This window comes from Python bivittatus, unplaced genomic scaffold, assembly GCF_059951505.1.
Source record: "Python bivittatus isolate LINGU-HERP-01145 unplaced genomic scaffold, Pbiv_v1 ctg000050_np1212, whole genome shotgun sequence".
Lineage (NCBI taxonomy): Eukaryota > Metazoa > Chordata > Lepidosauria > Squamata > Pythonidae > Python > Python bivittatus.
Window position 1 is genome coordinate 3,433,968 of NW_028277033.1, and position 17,273 is coordinate 3,451,240.

General features: G+C 38.9%; 1 protein-coding gene and 1 long non-coding RNA gene across 6 annotated transcripts in view; one reads left to right on the forward strand and one right to left on the reverse strand.

Moving 5' to 3' along the window:
- The window catches only part of KCNMA1 (potassium calcium-activated channel subfamily M alpha 1), a 523,843-nt gene that overhangs the window by 21,318 nt on the left and 485,252 nt on the right, over positions 1-17,273 (reverse strand). For all 4 annotated transcript variants that reach the window (XM_088128983.1, XM_088128982.1, XM_088128975.1 and 1 more), the window contains exons 23-24: positions 10,324-10,437; positions 5,317-5,447 (exon numbers count right to left, since the gene is read on the reverse strand). In XM_088128983.1, coding sequence (XP_087985109.1) covers positions 5,317-5,447; positions 10,324-10,437 — 245 coding nt within the window. The remainder of the gene's footprint in view (positions 1-5,316; positions 5,448-10,323; positions 10,438-17,273) is intronic.
- Positions 1-17,273, forward strand: part of LOC148216917 (uncharacterized) — a 31,853-nt gene that overhangs the window by 7,562 nt on the left and 7,018 nt on the right. For both annotated transcript variants that reach the window (XR_015793554.1, XR_015793555.1), the window contains exon 2: positions 2,521-2,609. This is a non-coding gene — a long non-coding RNA (uncharacterized LOC148216917). The remainder of the gene's footprint in view (positions 1-2,520; positions 2,610-17,273) is intronic.

The following is a 17,273-nucleotide window of genomic DNA, read 5'->3' on the forward strand; positions in this document are numbered from 1 at the left end:
CTAAGTTTAACCCATATATTTGACACCAATAATTCACAATCCGTTCCACAGTCTGCACCTGGAAGTATCCTGGCTGACTGGATTAAACTTCTTGATCTTCTGTTTCCTATTAAGTAGTCAATTTGATTCCAATGTTGCACATCTGGTGATGTCATGTGTAGAATCTGTGTTTATGTGGCTTGAAGCAGGTGTTAGCAATAAACAAGAAATTCTCTTTACAAAACTCTATTGACCTTTACCCAATTCAAACCATCTTTGCTTTAGGTTTCTTCATTTCTCTAATGTTTACATTGCAATCATCCATTATTGCACTACAACCTTTCTTGCTGTTTCACTCAGCATCTTTTGCAATTTGCAATAGCATTTCTCAATGTCTTCCTCCCTGTATCAGTGGTAAGTACATAATACAGTGTCACTAATTTTAATAAATATGATCCTATCATTTATTGGCTTATATCCAAGCACTTACTTTGAGAATCATTGCTGCACCATTCCTTTACATAGTCTCATGTCCTGAAGAACATATAATAATCTGAGTTACAGTTGTCCATTCCAGCTCACTTATTCCTAAAACCTCCCATTTCAGATTTTCTTGACTCATGCTTCTGACATTCTACATTCTAGTTGCATACGTCCTTGCACATTACTGGCATCATCAGTGACCAGATTTTGCTGAAGCTTTGGTCTGACCACATCATCACTTCCAGATCTAATTGTGAAAATTTCCCCAGAAATTAGAAGAATGACTTCTGACCAGGGAAAGCCTCATCAGTTACTACCCAAACGTGTCTGATGTTTGAGCCATGTTCACACTGTTGATTTGTTTGTCTGTTTGGCAACAACACAGAAGAGGTTAACCATTGATTTCTTCTGGCTTTGACTTAGAAGTTTCTTCATATAGGTGGGTTGATTACTCTCACACCTGTAGAACCTCACCTCTCCTTATCCTCACGGTTAATTTCTCTTAGTTTTACTCCTCCTCTTTTGATCTTACTGTATAGTGACCATATGTCTCTTATTATAAAGGACAGTCCTTTACTTCAGAAATCTGTCCTTTAGATTTATTTAACTTAAATTATTCCTTTTCTTGGTTTTGCTCTTGAATTTTCCTTTGTAAAGCAAAGTTACATACATAAACAATTATTTATTTTTTTACCCTTATCAATCTTTTTCAGGTTTGCCCTTTATTTTTTCCAAGAAAATATGGTCACTATATCTTACTGGCAAGAATGGCCTTCCCAGAAACTCCCATTCCACTGGCTTCACTCTTGGGCTTACTGAAGTCACTGAACCCTACCGCCATTTCAAGGCGGCAATCCCCTGGAATGGATATACCATAAGTAAAGACTAGCTTAAAGAAAATAATTATCTGTCTGCTTGAAGGATTTTATTCTATAATGTTGGCATATTTAAAGTGTGATCCTAAGTGAGGTAATTCCAAAAACTCAACTAGCCAGCTCTTGTGTGGTCACATTAGCAAGAACCAAAATGAGTGGCTGACATTTGGCCCATTGCTAAAGTCTTGAACTCCCTCCCCCCCACTTTTCTATTACAGTCATGTATAGGGCCACCCACATCGTTCGTATAAATAGCTTCTAAGGATGCAGGAAATATAACAGAGGACTTTACTGAAGAAAGGGTAAGGAATTCCAAAACATGTATGAGAGGCTGATCAGGGTGTTAAGGAACATCTATCCATGCTATCCACAGCTATCTATCCATATCTATTCTGCTTGCTGGCAGAAAGCATTCTCCTCCACCTGAAGAATCAGAATTAGAAGTTGGACTCTGTCTCCTTACTCTTGGAGGAGTTGCTGTCCTGTGGTAAGGAAAGCTCTTTGTGAATGGGTCTTTGCATGCTGACAGTCCAGAACTAAGACCATTATTTTAACACCAATGACATCCCAAGAATATATCTCTTAATAGAACCAGAAAAATGATACTTTATAACATATAAATCTACCACACCAATTTATAATGTATTTTATTATATTATCATAAATAAGTCAGACAGTGGTTTATCAGCTGGTAATCTGTTTCAACAGCAGGGAACAGCAGTATAAGTCTTGTCATTTTACGGTGCCTGTCAACTAATATTTTTTAAAAAGATACTAATTGATTAATGCTTTTGACTGCAAAAATTTAAATGAAGATGTTTCAAGGATTCTGAAGAAAGAATTAAACTCTGTGATATTTGATAGTTTAACTCAAAAGAAACCTGCTTCCTTTGCACCATATTCCTTGCAGTTCTATCTGTCCTTGCCTATATTATTCCATAGATGGTCTTCAGTGCTTCTGTCTTCTCCTATATCCTCTTTTTCTTGCAATCCTAGCAATTCTCTTTTGCCTGCTTTGCTTCTCAGTTCAGTTACATGCTTATTTGATATATTTGCTTTAACCAATTATGGCTACATGGAACTGTCCATGGAACTCAGTGAGAGAGATGTGAATTCTGGTATTATAAAACATGACTCTTTAACTGGGGAGAAGCCCATACTAAACAACCTCCCTGCTTTCTAGGCAATGCTGTATCTCCGGGCCCAAATGCAGGTGTTTTCTTCCAGATTTTCCTCTTGCGTACCACCTATGTAGGTAGTGATTTCGAACAGGTATGTATGATATTCCTATCCTAAAGATCTTAAGTCACAAATAAACAAGTGAGGAAGGCAAGAGAGATGAGATTATACGTATGTAGATTATTGTATTTATTCAAATGTTTCTAATTCATTCCTTGTTCTTAACAATAGCAAGGAAAAATTGTTTCAGGAGCAAGGAATGTTTGGGAAGCTGAGAATAGTACAGCTGAATAAATGAAAATCAAAGAAAGGAATATGTTGGGTTATTAGTGCAAAGAGTTTTGAGACAACAAGATTGTGGACAACCATGAAGGTAAGGACAAGACACTTATACACAGAGCCAGAGGAATGTTTTAGAAAATGGAATTACTTTGTCAGTATGAGAAGATGGATTGATTATGTGCCATCAAGTCAGGGCTGACTCTTAGCAACCACATAGATAGACCTTCTCCAGGTTGATTTGTCCCCAACCTGGTCCTTCAGGTCTCCCAACCATACACCCATCACTGCTACGATTGAGTCAATCTACCTTATGGCTGGTTGTGTTCGTCCTCTTTTTTATTCTACCTTTCCCAGTATAATAGACTTCTCAAGGAAGCTCGTCTTCTCATAATACATCCAAAACATGACATTTTAAGCCTGGTCATTTTGTTTTAGGTGAGAACTTTGGATTGATTTGTCTATGATCCATGTTTGTGATTTTGGTTATTCACAGTATTCACAAGAATCTTATCCAATACCAAAGTTCAAAAGCATAGATATTCTTTTTATACTGCCTCTTCAAAGTTCAATTTTTGCTTCCATAGAATGTCATAAGGAAAATCACTGGCTGCACAAGTCTGATTTTTTAGGTATAGATTCATCATAGCATCTGAGTATCTTTCCCAGGGCCTTCATTGCTACCCTACCAAGTGCTAGTCTTGACTGCTGACTCTTTTACTGTTGACAGTTGATCCTTAAAAGCAGGAGCTATCTACCACTTCAATATCTTCATTATCAATTCTAAGGTTGGTTGCTGTACCTGTTGTCACTAATTTGAACTTCTTTATATTTAATCGCAGTCCCATTTTTTCACTGTGCTCCTTGCCTTTCATTACGAGAGCATACAGATCACTTGCATTTTCAGCTATCAGAGTAGTGTCATCAGCAGGTTGTTGGTGTTTTTTCATCTCCTTTTAAAGCCATGCTCATCTTCTTCCAATCTAGCCTCCCTCAATGCATATTCATATATGCTGACATGCAATATATATAGCATACAGTTTGAATAAATAGGGAGAGAGTTTTTGACTCACTCCTTTGTCAACCTGGACCCTGTCTATTTTACCATGTCCATCCTGACTATGGTTTCCTGTCCTGTGCATAGGTTTCACATGAAGACAGTGAGATGTTCCCATTTTCCTAAGGACATTCCGCAGCTTTACATAGTTGACATAATCAAAGGTCATTCTATAGTCAATGAAGCACACGTTGCCTTCTTTTTGATATTCTTTAGCTTTCTCAATCATCTAATTCCTTGGCCTTCTCTACATCTGGCATTTCCCTTTCCATGAAGGGCTTTAATCTCTGTGGGATACTTCTAAATATTATTTTGCTAGCATGTGAAATTAAGATTATTGTGTGATACTTTGTACACCCTTTTAAGTCTCCTTGGTATTGGTATGTAGTTTGACCTCTTCCAGTCACTACTGTACAGCTGGCATAGTTTAGTTTGAAGCTATACTGATTCTTTTTCTGCTGCTTGCCATATTTCTGATCTAACTTCCTCTTTTAGTCACAGAGGTTCTCGTAAATGTTTAGCCACTCAGCGCATCTGAAGTGAGCTGTAGCTCATGAAAGCAGATATTTACCTTGAAAATGATGGGTATTATAATCAGGTTCATATTATGTAAACTGGTTGGCTTTCTTTTTTCTCCTTTAGCTTGACTTAGAACTTCATGATTTATTCCACAGACAGCCCCTGGCCATGTTTTTGCTGTTATAACTGAGCTCTTCTACCTCCTTGTACCAATAATATAGTCACTTTGATTTCTGGATGCTTTCTCTGATATTGTCTATGTATATAGGCATTGTTTGGTTGTGCTAGCAAAGAAGAATGAGATTAAAGAGGCTTATCTGGATAGCAGAGAGAGGATGGTGTTTATATGGCAGAAATCAGTTAAGGTGAGGGATAATCAAAGTATGGGCAGGAATTTCCCTTAAAGAGACAGAGAGAATAGATCATGGACTGTCACAGGGGCCAATTTTCATTCCTTGCCCAAACTCCATGCATTAGATAATAACTAAAGCATGTAGGTTGTTGAGCAACATGAAATTAGCAAAATGGAATAAAATGCACCTTGTGCTGGTTAGGCTCAGGTGGTTCTAATCATGCCAAAAGGAGTAGATAGAAGAGTAAGGGCTGGATAAACATCACACAAGTTCAAGATCTGAAGTCTTTTTACTTGTCACCTTTGCAGTTCCTCAAAGGGACATTTGGGAGGCATTCTTCCGGGGAAAAGTTGCCCATTCCCTCTAGATATTGTCTATTCCTACCTCACCTTCTTCATAGATTTCTTCTACCTGTGCTTTTGAAGGAGAAAAAGGATATGCAGAAAGATTCAGGTGATCTATTGTGAGACATTATCTGGGGATGGTTTCCTTCTATGCTGGCCACAGAGTGAATGCACACCTATGTCTAAAACTACAGCCTTACTCTTATGATACATAGGGCAAAAAAAAAAAAAAAAAAGTTGATGCTTACCGCACTCATGAGGGAATCCAGCACGCTGACCGCAAAGGCAGTTCCACATGCAAAAGGCTGTGTGAGATACAATTCTGTATCAGGGTCATCGTCATCATCTTGGTCCAGAAACTGAACATTGGAATCATTTACTGAAAAGCAAATGATAAAATATCTGTATCTATAGTGGATATCAGCAGATAACCTTTACATGCTATACATGAAGAAGAAACACAGTGTCTGTATGGAAACATATCTTGAATGCTTACATGTTACTGAGAGGGAAATTAAAATGTATGTGAAATCTGTATTTGAAAAAAAAAATCAGTTCATCTTTATGAAAGGTGAAGATGTCAGACCAGTAACTCCTCAGTGGCCTTTGTTAGTGTTATTTGGAACATGTGTACTCTAATCCCAGCCACGGCCATCTTGTCAGGGGATGAGACTAGCTTCAGTTTCCCCTTATGCACTGGAAAGCCCATACAGAACTTCCTCTGCTTAATGGAAGTGCTCTATTTACCAAATAGGAATATGAGGCTTCCTAAAAATTACCTGTGGATTTGCATTCACTGAGACAATAAAACACATTGAATAGGTGGAAGTCCAAATGGCTGCAGATGTCAGTGTATGGATGTCTTTGAATAACAGCCACTCCTTGGGCAGTAGTGAATTTTAATTCTTTTTATAATGCATACCTATCTCTCTCTCTTTTTCCCTTCCCTGTCCTGCTATGTATATCTTCAACTTGTCTCGTTTCTCCATGTTGCTTGGTTTTCCCCTTCCCTTCCCTTCCCTTCCCTTCCCTTCCCTTCCCTTCCCTTCCCTTCCCTTCCCTTCCCTTCCCTTCCCTTCCCTTCCCCCCCTCCCCTATGCAGCAACCCATGTCTTTTCATAACATGACACATGTGGAAGGAACCAGCCAGGCCATTGAAGCCAACAGTGAAGGACTCCAAATTCCTATTCTGTAGAACTGTCCTCTGACAGATGGCCATTACTTGCACTCAATCTGAAAAGGGGACCCCATCACCTCTCCGGGACATTAGTTCTACTGTCAGACTGTTATGAAGTTCTCCCCTCACATTCAACTGGAATAGGATTTTCTGCAATTTAAATCCATTATTCCAAGTTCTCCATGTTGGAATGAGAGAGAAGAAGTCGTGATCTTCTATGTGACATCCTTGCTGATGTGTTATTATATTATATATGTTCAGGTTGCTATCACATCTACCTCAGCTAAACCCCATCTCCAGTCTTATCCCCTCTACCATTATATTTTCGTCTTATTCTGCTGTCTCTGTTGAAAAGTGGCAGAGAAACATATGTGTGTGTATTCAGGGATTTATAAATGATAAGGACAGAATGATGAATACATGCATATGGGGACAACATTGGTATGTGCATATGTGATAGAATGGTTGGTATATGCATATACCAACAAGTAACATTGCAAATAGGATAGCTTATTTTATAGAAAACGTTTATGGCGGAGGGAAAAGTCTCTAGGATTGTTCAACTAGAGAGGGCAACCCTACACTGATAAAAGTAGAAAGCAGTGCACAGGATAATTTTATTCCATTGACTCCTCTTTTAGAGGGAGGGATGATATTAAATCCAGGATTGTTTTCTTTTTGGATAAATACAATAAAACCCCAAGTACATATTCTGATATGCCATCTGTAGAATCTGACTTAGAGTCAAATTACACTTCTCAATTTACAAAGTAGGTGCAGTTTAAAAATAAGAACTTGTGAAGCAGGTTGGGCTGAGAGGGAGTGACTGGTCCAAAGTCACTCAGCCAACTTCCATGCCTAACAGAGGACTAGAACTCACAGATTCCTGGTTTCTAGTCCAGCACTTGAGCATTATACCAAAGTTATCTAGAAGAGGTACCTAGATATATAAAGCCCTATATTTGCATATGCTTCATGCTATTAGCAATACTGATATATCAGGATTCAAAATTATGTGATGAATCTAGAACTAGATGTTTGGTCCCTATATTGAATTTAGCAAGTAGGCAAAATTCAGTATATGGACCAAAGAGATGAGATCCTGTTTTCTCCTTGGAGCACTGAAATAAGATGGAAGTGGGCTTGAGGTTTTTGTTCCTCCATGTTCACGTTTCTACACTTTCAAAAAGACGTCTCTATATACCTGTTCTGGGTGCCAGAATTACAGACAACATTGTTGATGATAAGTATTTCTCTGTAACATATCACATTGGGAAGTGATCAACAGAGATTTTCTAATGAAAAGAAAAAAGACAGTAAGCCTTTTTTGTAAGGCTTAAAAAAAATCTTACAACTTTTGTAAGGCTTAAAAAAATCTTATAACTAAATCCTTGGCAGACATGGCTTTTAAATTAGATTCTCCATATCTTTGTCTCTTTCTCCTTTGCTGGAATTAATTAAAAACCAAATGTGACTTACAGTAGATTAATTCAAAACACCAGATTCATTGCAATAGCTCCATCAATAAAACTGCATAATAGTCTTTAAGTATTATTTTAACTTGATTTTTAATTTATTTTAGAAGTTTATTTTATGCGCTTGAAAAAGGACATTTGACTTCAAGAATGTAACTGTAAGAAAAGTCTTCTATCAAGTGAGATAGGATGGCCCCGACCCTTTTGGCTTTTCAGAAGGCCGGAAGACCTGGCTTTATGCCTGGGCCTGGGGCCCCTAGTGTGCAAAGGGCCCTGTTTCATGGTTGTGCTGATACCGATGGTTTTTTAAGATCTCTTGGCTGTGTTTATATTTATATTTAATTTTCTGTATTGTTTTAAGTGTTTGATGGTTTTTATTTTTGTTAGCCGCCCAGAGTCACTGGTCTGAGATGGGCAGCTATATAAATTGAATGAATGAATGAATGAATGAATGAATGAATGAATGAATAAATAAATAAATAAATAAATAAATAAATAAATAAATGTCATTGAAACCAAGGCACAAATCTTAAGTAGCACTTCTATTCTATATACTACTGGCAGTCCTGAAAAATTAATAGCAGAGTCAAGGCTGATGGAAAAACCTAAGTAGAGATAATTTGGGGGCTAGGGCAAAATCTCTGAACATATAAGAATAAGCTTTAGCATCAGAGTTCAGCTGCTTTACTTTCATGTTCTCCTGAGATTTGTTGAAATGGTTCTTACTGACTAAGGGGAAGGATCGGTTTACACATTCAGAGCTTCATCACAGAACATGATAATCAAAATCACACTTGGGTTAAAAAAAAAAATGCTTAGCAGTATAGTGGTTTTCATGACATTCAGCATGTAATCTCTGAATGAAAACGTGTTCCCACAAAGTAGCCAACCCATCAATGTCTTAAGGGAAAGCATAATTCTTGTTTTTTTCTTCCTCAAATATTTTTCTTTCTTTTATGTGTCTGAGAACTGTTAAAATGTGTCTGTCAAATTGACAAGTACAGGAGGAGGAGGAGGAGGAGGAGGAGGAGGAGGAGGAGGAGGAGGAGGAAGAGGAAGAGGAAGAGGAAGGGAAAATGAACTGGTGTGAAGATGCTATGGAAACAGCCAGCAGGTCAGATGAATGTGATCAAAGATTTACCGATGCTGTATGTAGAGAAAAAAAAAATTAAGGAAAAGCAGAACAAGATAGTCAGTTTCAACTGGAATCACAAATAAAACATTCAAAGTAGCGCTGAGAGGGCAACTCTCTGATACAGCCAGATAAAGAAAGGAGAAAGCCGATGATAGTAGGAACAACCGCAGAGCAAAAAGCCGTGGATGTCAAAGAGAAAGGCACTTCTTACCCAGTTCTGTTATCATTAGAATCTGAGCTCCACTGTTTTTTTCCTGACTGATTGAAACCAAAGGCAGAAATTTGCCAGGTTTAGCTAAAAAGTGTTAAGGAGGGGAATGGGGTGGGGGAGGGAGGTGGGGGAGGAGAAAGCAGAGAAAAAGAATAAAATAAGGGAGTAAGACAAATAAAGCTTAAAATGAAAGGGGAAGACAATAAAAGGAGGAAAGGACCACAAATGAAGCTTGCCTTTACTATCAGAAACAGAATGGCTTGCAGAATTCGCACAGGAGAAATGAGAATGAGTGAAGTGGCGGCATTCTCAATGCTATTATGGCAGAAATTAATAATTAATTTGTTAGCATAACAGCAAAGGGATGAACAAAGAAGACTTTCTTGGCTTTCAACATGCAGGGAGGAAGGCAATTGGTTGCATTTCCTCTAAGTCAAAAGTGTCACCTCAATCCTCAATCTACCGCCAAGGGCACCAGGGGCAAGAGCCAAATGCCATTCTGGGTCTTTCTGAGCCTAGACTAAGGCCAGTAAAAGAACAAAATATGCTCTAGTCCTACTGTGTAATCTTTTGCCATATAGACTCAATCCTACAATTGTGTAGATTGCTACCAAGCAAGGGAAGAAGTAAAATTATGATAGCGCTTTAAAAAAGGAGCTTGCTCAATGATTGTGTATATGTGTGTGTCTCTTTGTATGTACAGTATGTGTGGATATGTTTGCTTGTATGTATATGTGTTATTACTATCAAGCCACTACAGGAAGAAGTCCTCTTCGTGAAGGTTATAGACCATCACCTACCATGCTGGTTGGACAATAGACTTTTCTGACTTCCAGTCTAGGGCTGAGAGAGAGCGACTGGCCCAAACTCTTCCAGTTGATTTCCATGCCATTCCACATTGGAAACTGGGTCTCTCTGTTCCTAGTCCATTCCTTTAATCTTTACACACCACCAGTTGTGATGTTGTTGGGCTGAGAAAGTGACTGCCTCAGAATCACCCAGTTGGCTTCCATGCTTAAGGGAACACTAGAGCCTGAGTCTCTCTGCTGCTAGTCCAGCATTTTAGCCACGATATCATACTGGCACTCTGTGTATGTCTGTGTGCTTGTTTACATGAGTGTGTGTATGTTCACACACACATCCTTCACAAGAAAATTCTACACCTTAACTTAAATAAACCATGTTTACAGCTTCGTTTCCCTAGGTTGTGGAAAACAAAAAGAAAATAGGTACAGAAAAGATCCCATCCGGGCTTACCTAATTCCGTAATAATAGGGATATCAATTCCTGTTGTAATGGAGGGCTGACGGAGAAGGCCATGCACTGGACTTTTGTCGGGTGATGATCTGTCCATTCCTGGTGGTGAAAACCCTGTAAGACAATAGTACAAAGAAACTGAGATGTTACACTAGGACTCGTAACTTTAATTACAAAAAGATTAGGCTAGGAAGTAGCTGTATTTATAGAAGAGAATCTCTGTAGCTGAGGGTTGAACTGTGGAGTCCTTGGGGTTCTCTGAGTTTGGCTGTTTTCTTGCAAACGTTTCGATACCCAGCTAGGTAGCATCTTCAGTGCTAGAAAACAACCAAGCTCAGAGAACCCCAAGGACCCTGCAGCTGTATTTAAATGTTTAATAGTGGGCCTGTGGATGGGAAGAAATAAGATGAAGATTTTCTGTGTCAAGGATGAACTTGAACCATGTGCTGCCAATTTGGATCCTCTGCCCAATACACCCTTAATGTTTACATTGGAAGAATGTAAGGACTGAAACCTGGATGGCTGGAATTTTTATTTTGGTAATAGTTTTCTCAGCAACAGTATGGACCTTGCTTGCCATCATCTTCTGGAATGTTGTTTCAACATTTCTGTTTAGCTTACAGCTCTGGGATTTTCATGTGCTAATAAGATCCATGCCAGAGAACATGTAGAACCACCCTGCTTTGCTTTTCAAAATCAGTCAAGGTTGGTTACGCACCGCCACCTGACTGGGCTGAGAATTATTAGGAGCACCAAAAAGAGAAGCCTATTTTCTGAATTTGTAGTATGAAGCAATACTGTAAATGATGTGCTTTGCAATTATTTAAATGACAACCCCTCCCACACTCCAATGCTCTCTCACATGTACAAGTGCTTAAGGAAGTACTGGACTACGGAAGTTATATATCAGCTTATCTCCTGAAAAAAAAAAGGTTAAAAAAAAAACCACATAAAACATTAAAAACATAAAACAGAAATTATTGAAAGGATGTCACTATATCCTATCAAGACTGTGTTTTCCAAATTGGATAGCAGTAGTGCACTGAAAAGATATAAGCTCCTATTTATATAAATTATATGCGATCAGGAAGTCAGTCCAGACAAGACTAAAATACTGCTGAAAACTAGTTTTAAAAAAGATGCTGTGCCTCCACTTCCCCATTAGAAGGAACTCCGCCTCTTTTCAGGTTGCTTCTTTGACTTCTGAGGCTAATCTACAACCCATCCAAATATTAATCAGCCCTGACCCCATTTAGCTTTTCAAGATGAGCCAAGATTGGTTAGGTGCTGCCATCTAGGGTTAAACTAGCTCCCCACTTAGCTAACTGCTCTCTGTGCAGTGTAAGCATTGTATCAACCATGGATATCAGAAGTAGTAATTGGTAAGGAGTTTGCATCACGCAGTGTTAGTTGATTGGGAAGTTAAGTTACTCCTGTTTAGGGCTAAATCATTTTTGTTGTTGTTGTTCAGTCATTAAGTCGTGTCCGACTCTTCGTGGCCCCATGAACCACATCGCGCCAGGCCTTCCTGTCCTTCACTGCCTCCCTGAGTTGGCTCAGTTTCATGCTCATTGCTTCAGTGATGCTATCTAACCATCTCATCCTCTGCCATCCCCTTCTCCTTTTGCCTTCAATCTTTACCAGCATCAGGGTCTTTTCCAAAGAGTCCTCTCTTTGCATTAGGTGACCAAAGTATCTGAGCTTGAGCTTCATTATCAATCCTTCCAATGAGCAATCAGGGTTGATTTCCTTTAAGATTGACTGGTTTGACCTCCTAGCAGTCCAGGGGACTCTCAAGAGTCTTCTCCAGCACCACAGTTCAAAGGCATCAATTCTTCAGCGCTCAGCCTTCTTTATGGTCCAGCTCTCACAGCCATACATTACTACTGGGAGGGCTAAATCATGGGGACACCAAAAAGGGTGTCAATTGGCCCAATTACCCCATGGGAGTATTTGACTAGGCCAACAGATACCTTTTTGGATGTTCCCATGGTGAACTAACTCCTCCATTTTGGGGCAGTGGGGGCACTGAATAATATCTATTGTGTTTTTGTGTGTGTAGGAGAGAAAGAGAGAGACAGAGAGATGTGTCTCCTTGACCTAATAATTGCTGTAGCCTCTGGGACATTCTTGAAAAGAAATATACCACCAGCACTCATTTTGTAACATCCCTCACCAAATTAAAATATAATTCAAAACTTATTTTAAAAATAAAATCAAAGAAGTCAGGAGCCTGGATGGCATTCGGAGAAGACACTACATTATTCAGTGGAGAACACAAGCTGATCACAATTTATTTGCAGGATCCCTATTCCTTCTTCAGCTTATAGAGTCCTACCACAGATCCAAAAGAAAATGTTTCCATCCATCCATCCATCCATCCATCCATCCATCCATCCATCCATCCATCCATCTTCTTCCTTTATATACTGTATACTCACAACCACAGAGCTATTTGTAAATATATGGCTGTACATCTTTAAACAGGAATACAAAACACCTAATGCACGGGTTACATAGGTGGCCCTTGAAATATTTATGGGGGGCTACATCAATATGTCAAGCCTTGCGGAGTCTTAAGATACCTGATTTTACAATTTCATCCTCCTCCAAACAGATTGGGTTACCCACTTTTCAAATCCAGCTCTCAACATGCCATGCAAACCTTTGTGAAGTCCTCAGCCCAACAGATATCGTGTAACCCTGGTTTATGCAGGAAAAGATGTTACATGATTGGCTCTATTGTGCAACTGTTCAAGGTTGTTGAAAGTACAATTGTTATTTACAATGCATTCTTTTCTTAAGAAGTATAAGTCCTCTCTACCCACTGCAACACTTCTCCCTCCTCTTCCTGATTGTTTGAAACACACAGCACCTCTGTAGGACACACTTGTCCATAGCTCTATAATTTTGAATTGCATATAAGCTACAAAAGCATAAAAGGAAATTTATTAAAAGACATGAACAAAAAGTGGCCCTGAGCAATTATATACAAATATATGTATTTATTTAAAACATTCATGTGGCATCTTTTCACTCAGAATCACGGCTTTCTCCTCCCAAACTACTTACAACTCACTGTGCTAGGAGGGAATGAAAGTTTATGAAAAAAACAACCTGCTTTATTTCTTTCACTCTTGAGCAGGATTACAAACAAGGTGCCAGATAGCCAAATCATGTCCATCAGTTTCTTGAATGTCCTGCATGATCCTTCTCTTTGTATTGCCAAGTGACACAACTATGGAATTTGCATCATTTGCATCATGATGTCATGCCACAGGTATTGTTACTCACCACCACCACCACCACCACCATGACTGAGGTTGTCTATGGTGAACAGATATTTTCCTCTCTTGGTTCCTTCAAGAGAAGTTGGCCTGTAAGTAGACAACCTACAGTGGAATCCATCCACAGTTTATTTCTAGCTCTTATTCAGGTTAGAAATCACAGGCTGTTATCCCATACCACCCCAGACATATGCCATCTGAGTGAGAAAAGTTGAAGAACTAAGACTGCACACAGCACCTCAGACTTAACAACTGTTGATAAGAAAGACAAAAAATCTGGATAGTGGACACTGCAATACTCAGAGACAGCAGAACAGAAGAGAAAGAACTGCAGAAAACCACCAAATGCAAAGACCTGCAGATAGAAATAGAATGACTGTGACGAAACAAAGCAAAGATAGTACCAATAGTAATGGGTGCCTTGGGTGCAATCCCAAAACATCTGGAGCACCATTTGAAGATCATCGGCATTGACAAAATCAGCATCAGTCAATTGCAAAAGGCAGCTTTACTTGGAACAGCTCACATCCTGCGATGATACCTTTAACACCATCAAGCCATCAATCAACATCTGCCTACCCCAGGTCCTTGGAAAGGACTCGATAGGTGGATAAAAATATCAAATCCAGTCTAAACATCTGGCTGACTGTGCAACCAACCATAATAATAATAATGTTGCAAAAGATGAGAAGGGAGGTTGATCTTTTGAAAAGTCAAACCAGGATATTAAACATAGAAATTTTCATCAATGGTTATTCATGCATCAATGTTCACTTGTGGTTGCAGGGTAAAAGCGGCCTTTCATTTTTCTGAACTAATTTCATGAAGAATTAGGAAATCCCTTTAAGAGTATATAGGAATACTTAATGGGACTCATCCATGAGATGAGATGGTGCTGATGGTGAAGACAGAAAAAGGGAGATCAATATATCACTTTGAATGTTGTAAGCATTTGCCAGAGCTAATGATTTTAATAATTGCATCCACTTTGTTAACCAAGGCTTAAGCTTTAGTAAGCATTTCTGACCAGTACAAGGGTGTCTGCAGGTGGAGATGGGGGGTCAGAAAAGTGCAGATGGTGGCCATAGTCATGTGACCCACCCTTTTTTACACACATCACACATGGGACACACATTAAAAAAAAAATGGGTCAGGGCTTTGATTGCACAGTTATACCCACCATCTTGGTAACACTGGAGCAGTAATACTGAAGCCATTAAAAAGTCATTCCTTTTGCTTTTCTATTAGAAGTCTTAGTCACTAATAAATGAGCTTTGTGTCCATTCAATAGGAACTCGTATGTGGCATTAGCAGATGCTGATACAATGAACAAGGAGGATAGCTTTTACAAATATATAGTGGATGTGTGTGGAACCTCAAAAACTAAGCACAGTCAGATCTTGTTACCTGAATAGGAAACTGCCAGAAAATGCAGAGTTGTAGGTAGGCTTACATCCTATAAGGTCACAAAAAAACCAAACCAAACCAAAAGAAAACACTATGGAGGTGTCTGTGACGCAAAAGAGACTTTACACATACAAGTGTATTTTCTTATTAGTTTACTATTGAACCCATGCCTTTTGTCTAGATCTAATAGTTTTTATTGGGTTAGCCAGGAGCAAATTAAACTATACTGTGCCACATTTATGGGTTTACATATAACTTTCTGTGGATCAGTGGCACTCTTATAAAATTGCTGTTTTATAAAAAGAGCCATATAATTGCTAAATATTATTGTTTCAACTTTCCTGGAAAGCGGAAGGTCAAACAAAGCCAGAAAGGTGTTTCTTTCTTCAACTTTCAGAAAATTCCTCTTTGTTGCCTGCCTTTCAGCTCACAGCATAAATTTTAGATGCCGTCTGTTTTCTTCCCTCAGAAAAAAAAAAGTCAAGGAAGCCTAAACTGTTTTATCACAACTTTCATTTGAAATTACGAAAAACTGCAAGTGACAGCTGGGTGAATTCAGTGAATGTGAAGTTTTTGAATTTCTCCAGCTTGACAAGTAAACACCTTAAATCGCTAATGCTAGATATGCATTATACATGGCCTGTATTTTGACATCCATCATCAAATGCTGACTAGAGAAAATACTGATTTGCACCCATAAAGCAAGAAGAAATTCAGGTCACAGAGTATTAGGAAAACAATATTTCATTACAGCATCAGAAACACGCTAAGTCATGAGATATAAAAGCTGTGTGGGGTGTGGAAAGGTTTTCTTCTACTTCATAGGACCTTCCTTCCTTCCTTCCTTCCTTCCTTCCTTCCTTCCTTCCTTCCTTCCTTCCTTCCTTCCTTCCTTCCTTCCTTCCTTCCTTCCTTCCTTCTTTCCTTCCTTCCTTCCTCCCTCCCTCCCTCCCTCCCTCCCTCCCTCCCTCTTTTCTTTTCTTTTCTTTTCTTTTCTTTTCTTTTCTTTTCTTTCTTTCTCTCACCCACCTGTCTGCCTGTCACACTTTACTCAAAAATCCATTTTCACCTGCCTTCTCATTTTTCTACTTCTTCAGCTTCAGATTACAAAACTGAAAGCAGGGAACACAACTCTGTTCATATATTATGCCTGAACAAGGAATTTGAATGTGTGAAGAACTACACGACCTTGCTCCATCTCCAGAGTCAAGGTCTCCATCCCCTCCACCCTGGTCTTCTTTTGCTGGAAGATCTGTACCTATCTGAATTACCATGCTTAACAAATGTTCATGTACCACACTTTCTCAGGATGCCTCACCATGGGAAGCCTTGCGTTTATACTACTGAATGGATATAGATGGATTCTACAGACCTGCCTATTCAATGGAGAAAAATTGGGATCAGTTCACACAACCTTGTGCATGATGTGGAAATCCCTGAATATGGCTTGTGTAAATAATTGCTTCAGTGCATTAGTTAAAAGTCACAAATAAGTATTGAACAGTCTTCTAGAAACCCTGAGTTCAATGCAAAAATCATAAGGAATAGTTGGGAATTGGCAATAAGTCCACCAGAGTTGGGCAGCCAATAAATTTAAATAAATAAATACGTAAAATTATGAGAAAAAGGTACATTCTTGTCTTGCCTTTGCAACTTTGCTCTCTCTTTCACTCTGTAAAACAATGGACACTACCCATATCTCTATCTCTGATACAAAATATCTCTGTATCTTGGTATTTGCCACAACATATACAAACTAGTTAGGTAACTACCCACCTAGATCCAGATCAGGATGCGTTGATGACAAATACACCAGTAAACTAGTACTTTTGTGTCTAATGCTCACCTCCAATGTTCAGCAGTTCTACACATGAGGAACTTCCAAATATCCCAAAGGACAGACATTCAAAAGTGCCCTTTTAGGTAAGTGTAGAGAAATATCTACTGATTACCAGTTGATTAACCATCTAACTTTTAATCAGCCAGATTAATTTATGGATGTAGTCAGTTTACATTGAATATTACAGAAAACTGTATATGAGACCCTTGAATTCCCAAGAGGAATCTGAATGATCTTATCAGAATTTAATGAACAAAAACATTCACTGATGGTTCAGAAGAGTGGCCACCTCAATCAAGTTTAATCCTACAGGCCCTGTTCAACTGGCATAGGCAAATTCTATACTGGAGATCCTCTTGGTTCTGACACCCACCATGTCCATATTTTCTTTACCCAAACACCATTACTCTTGGTAG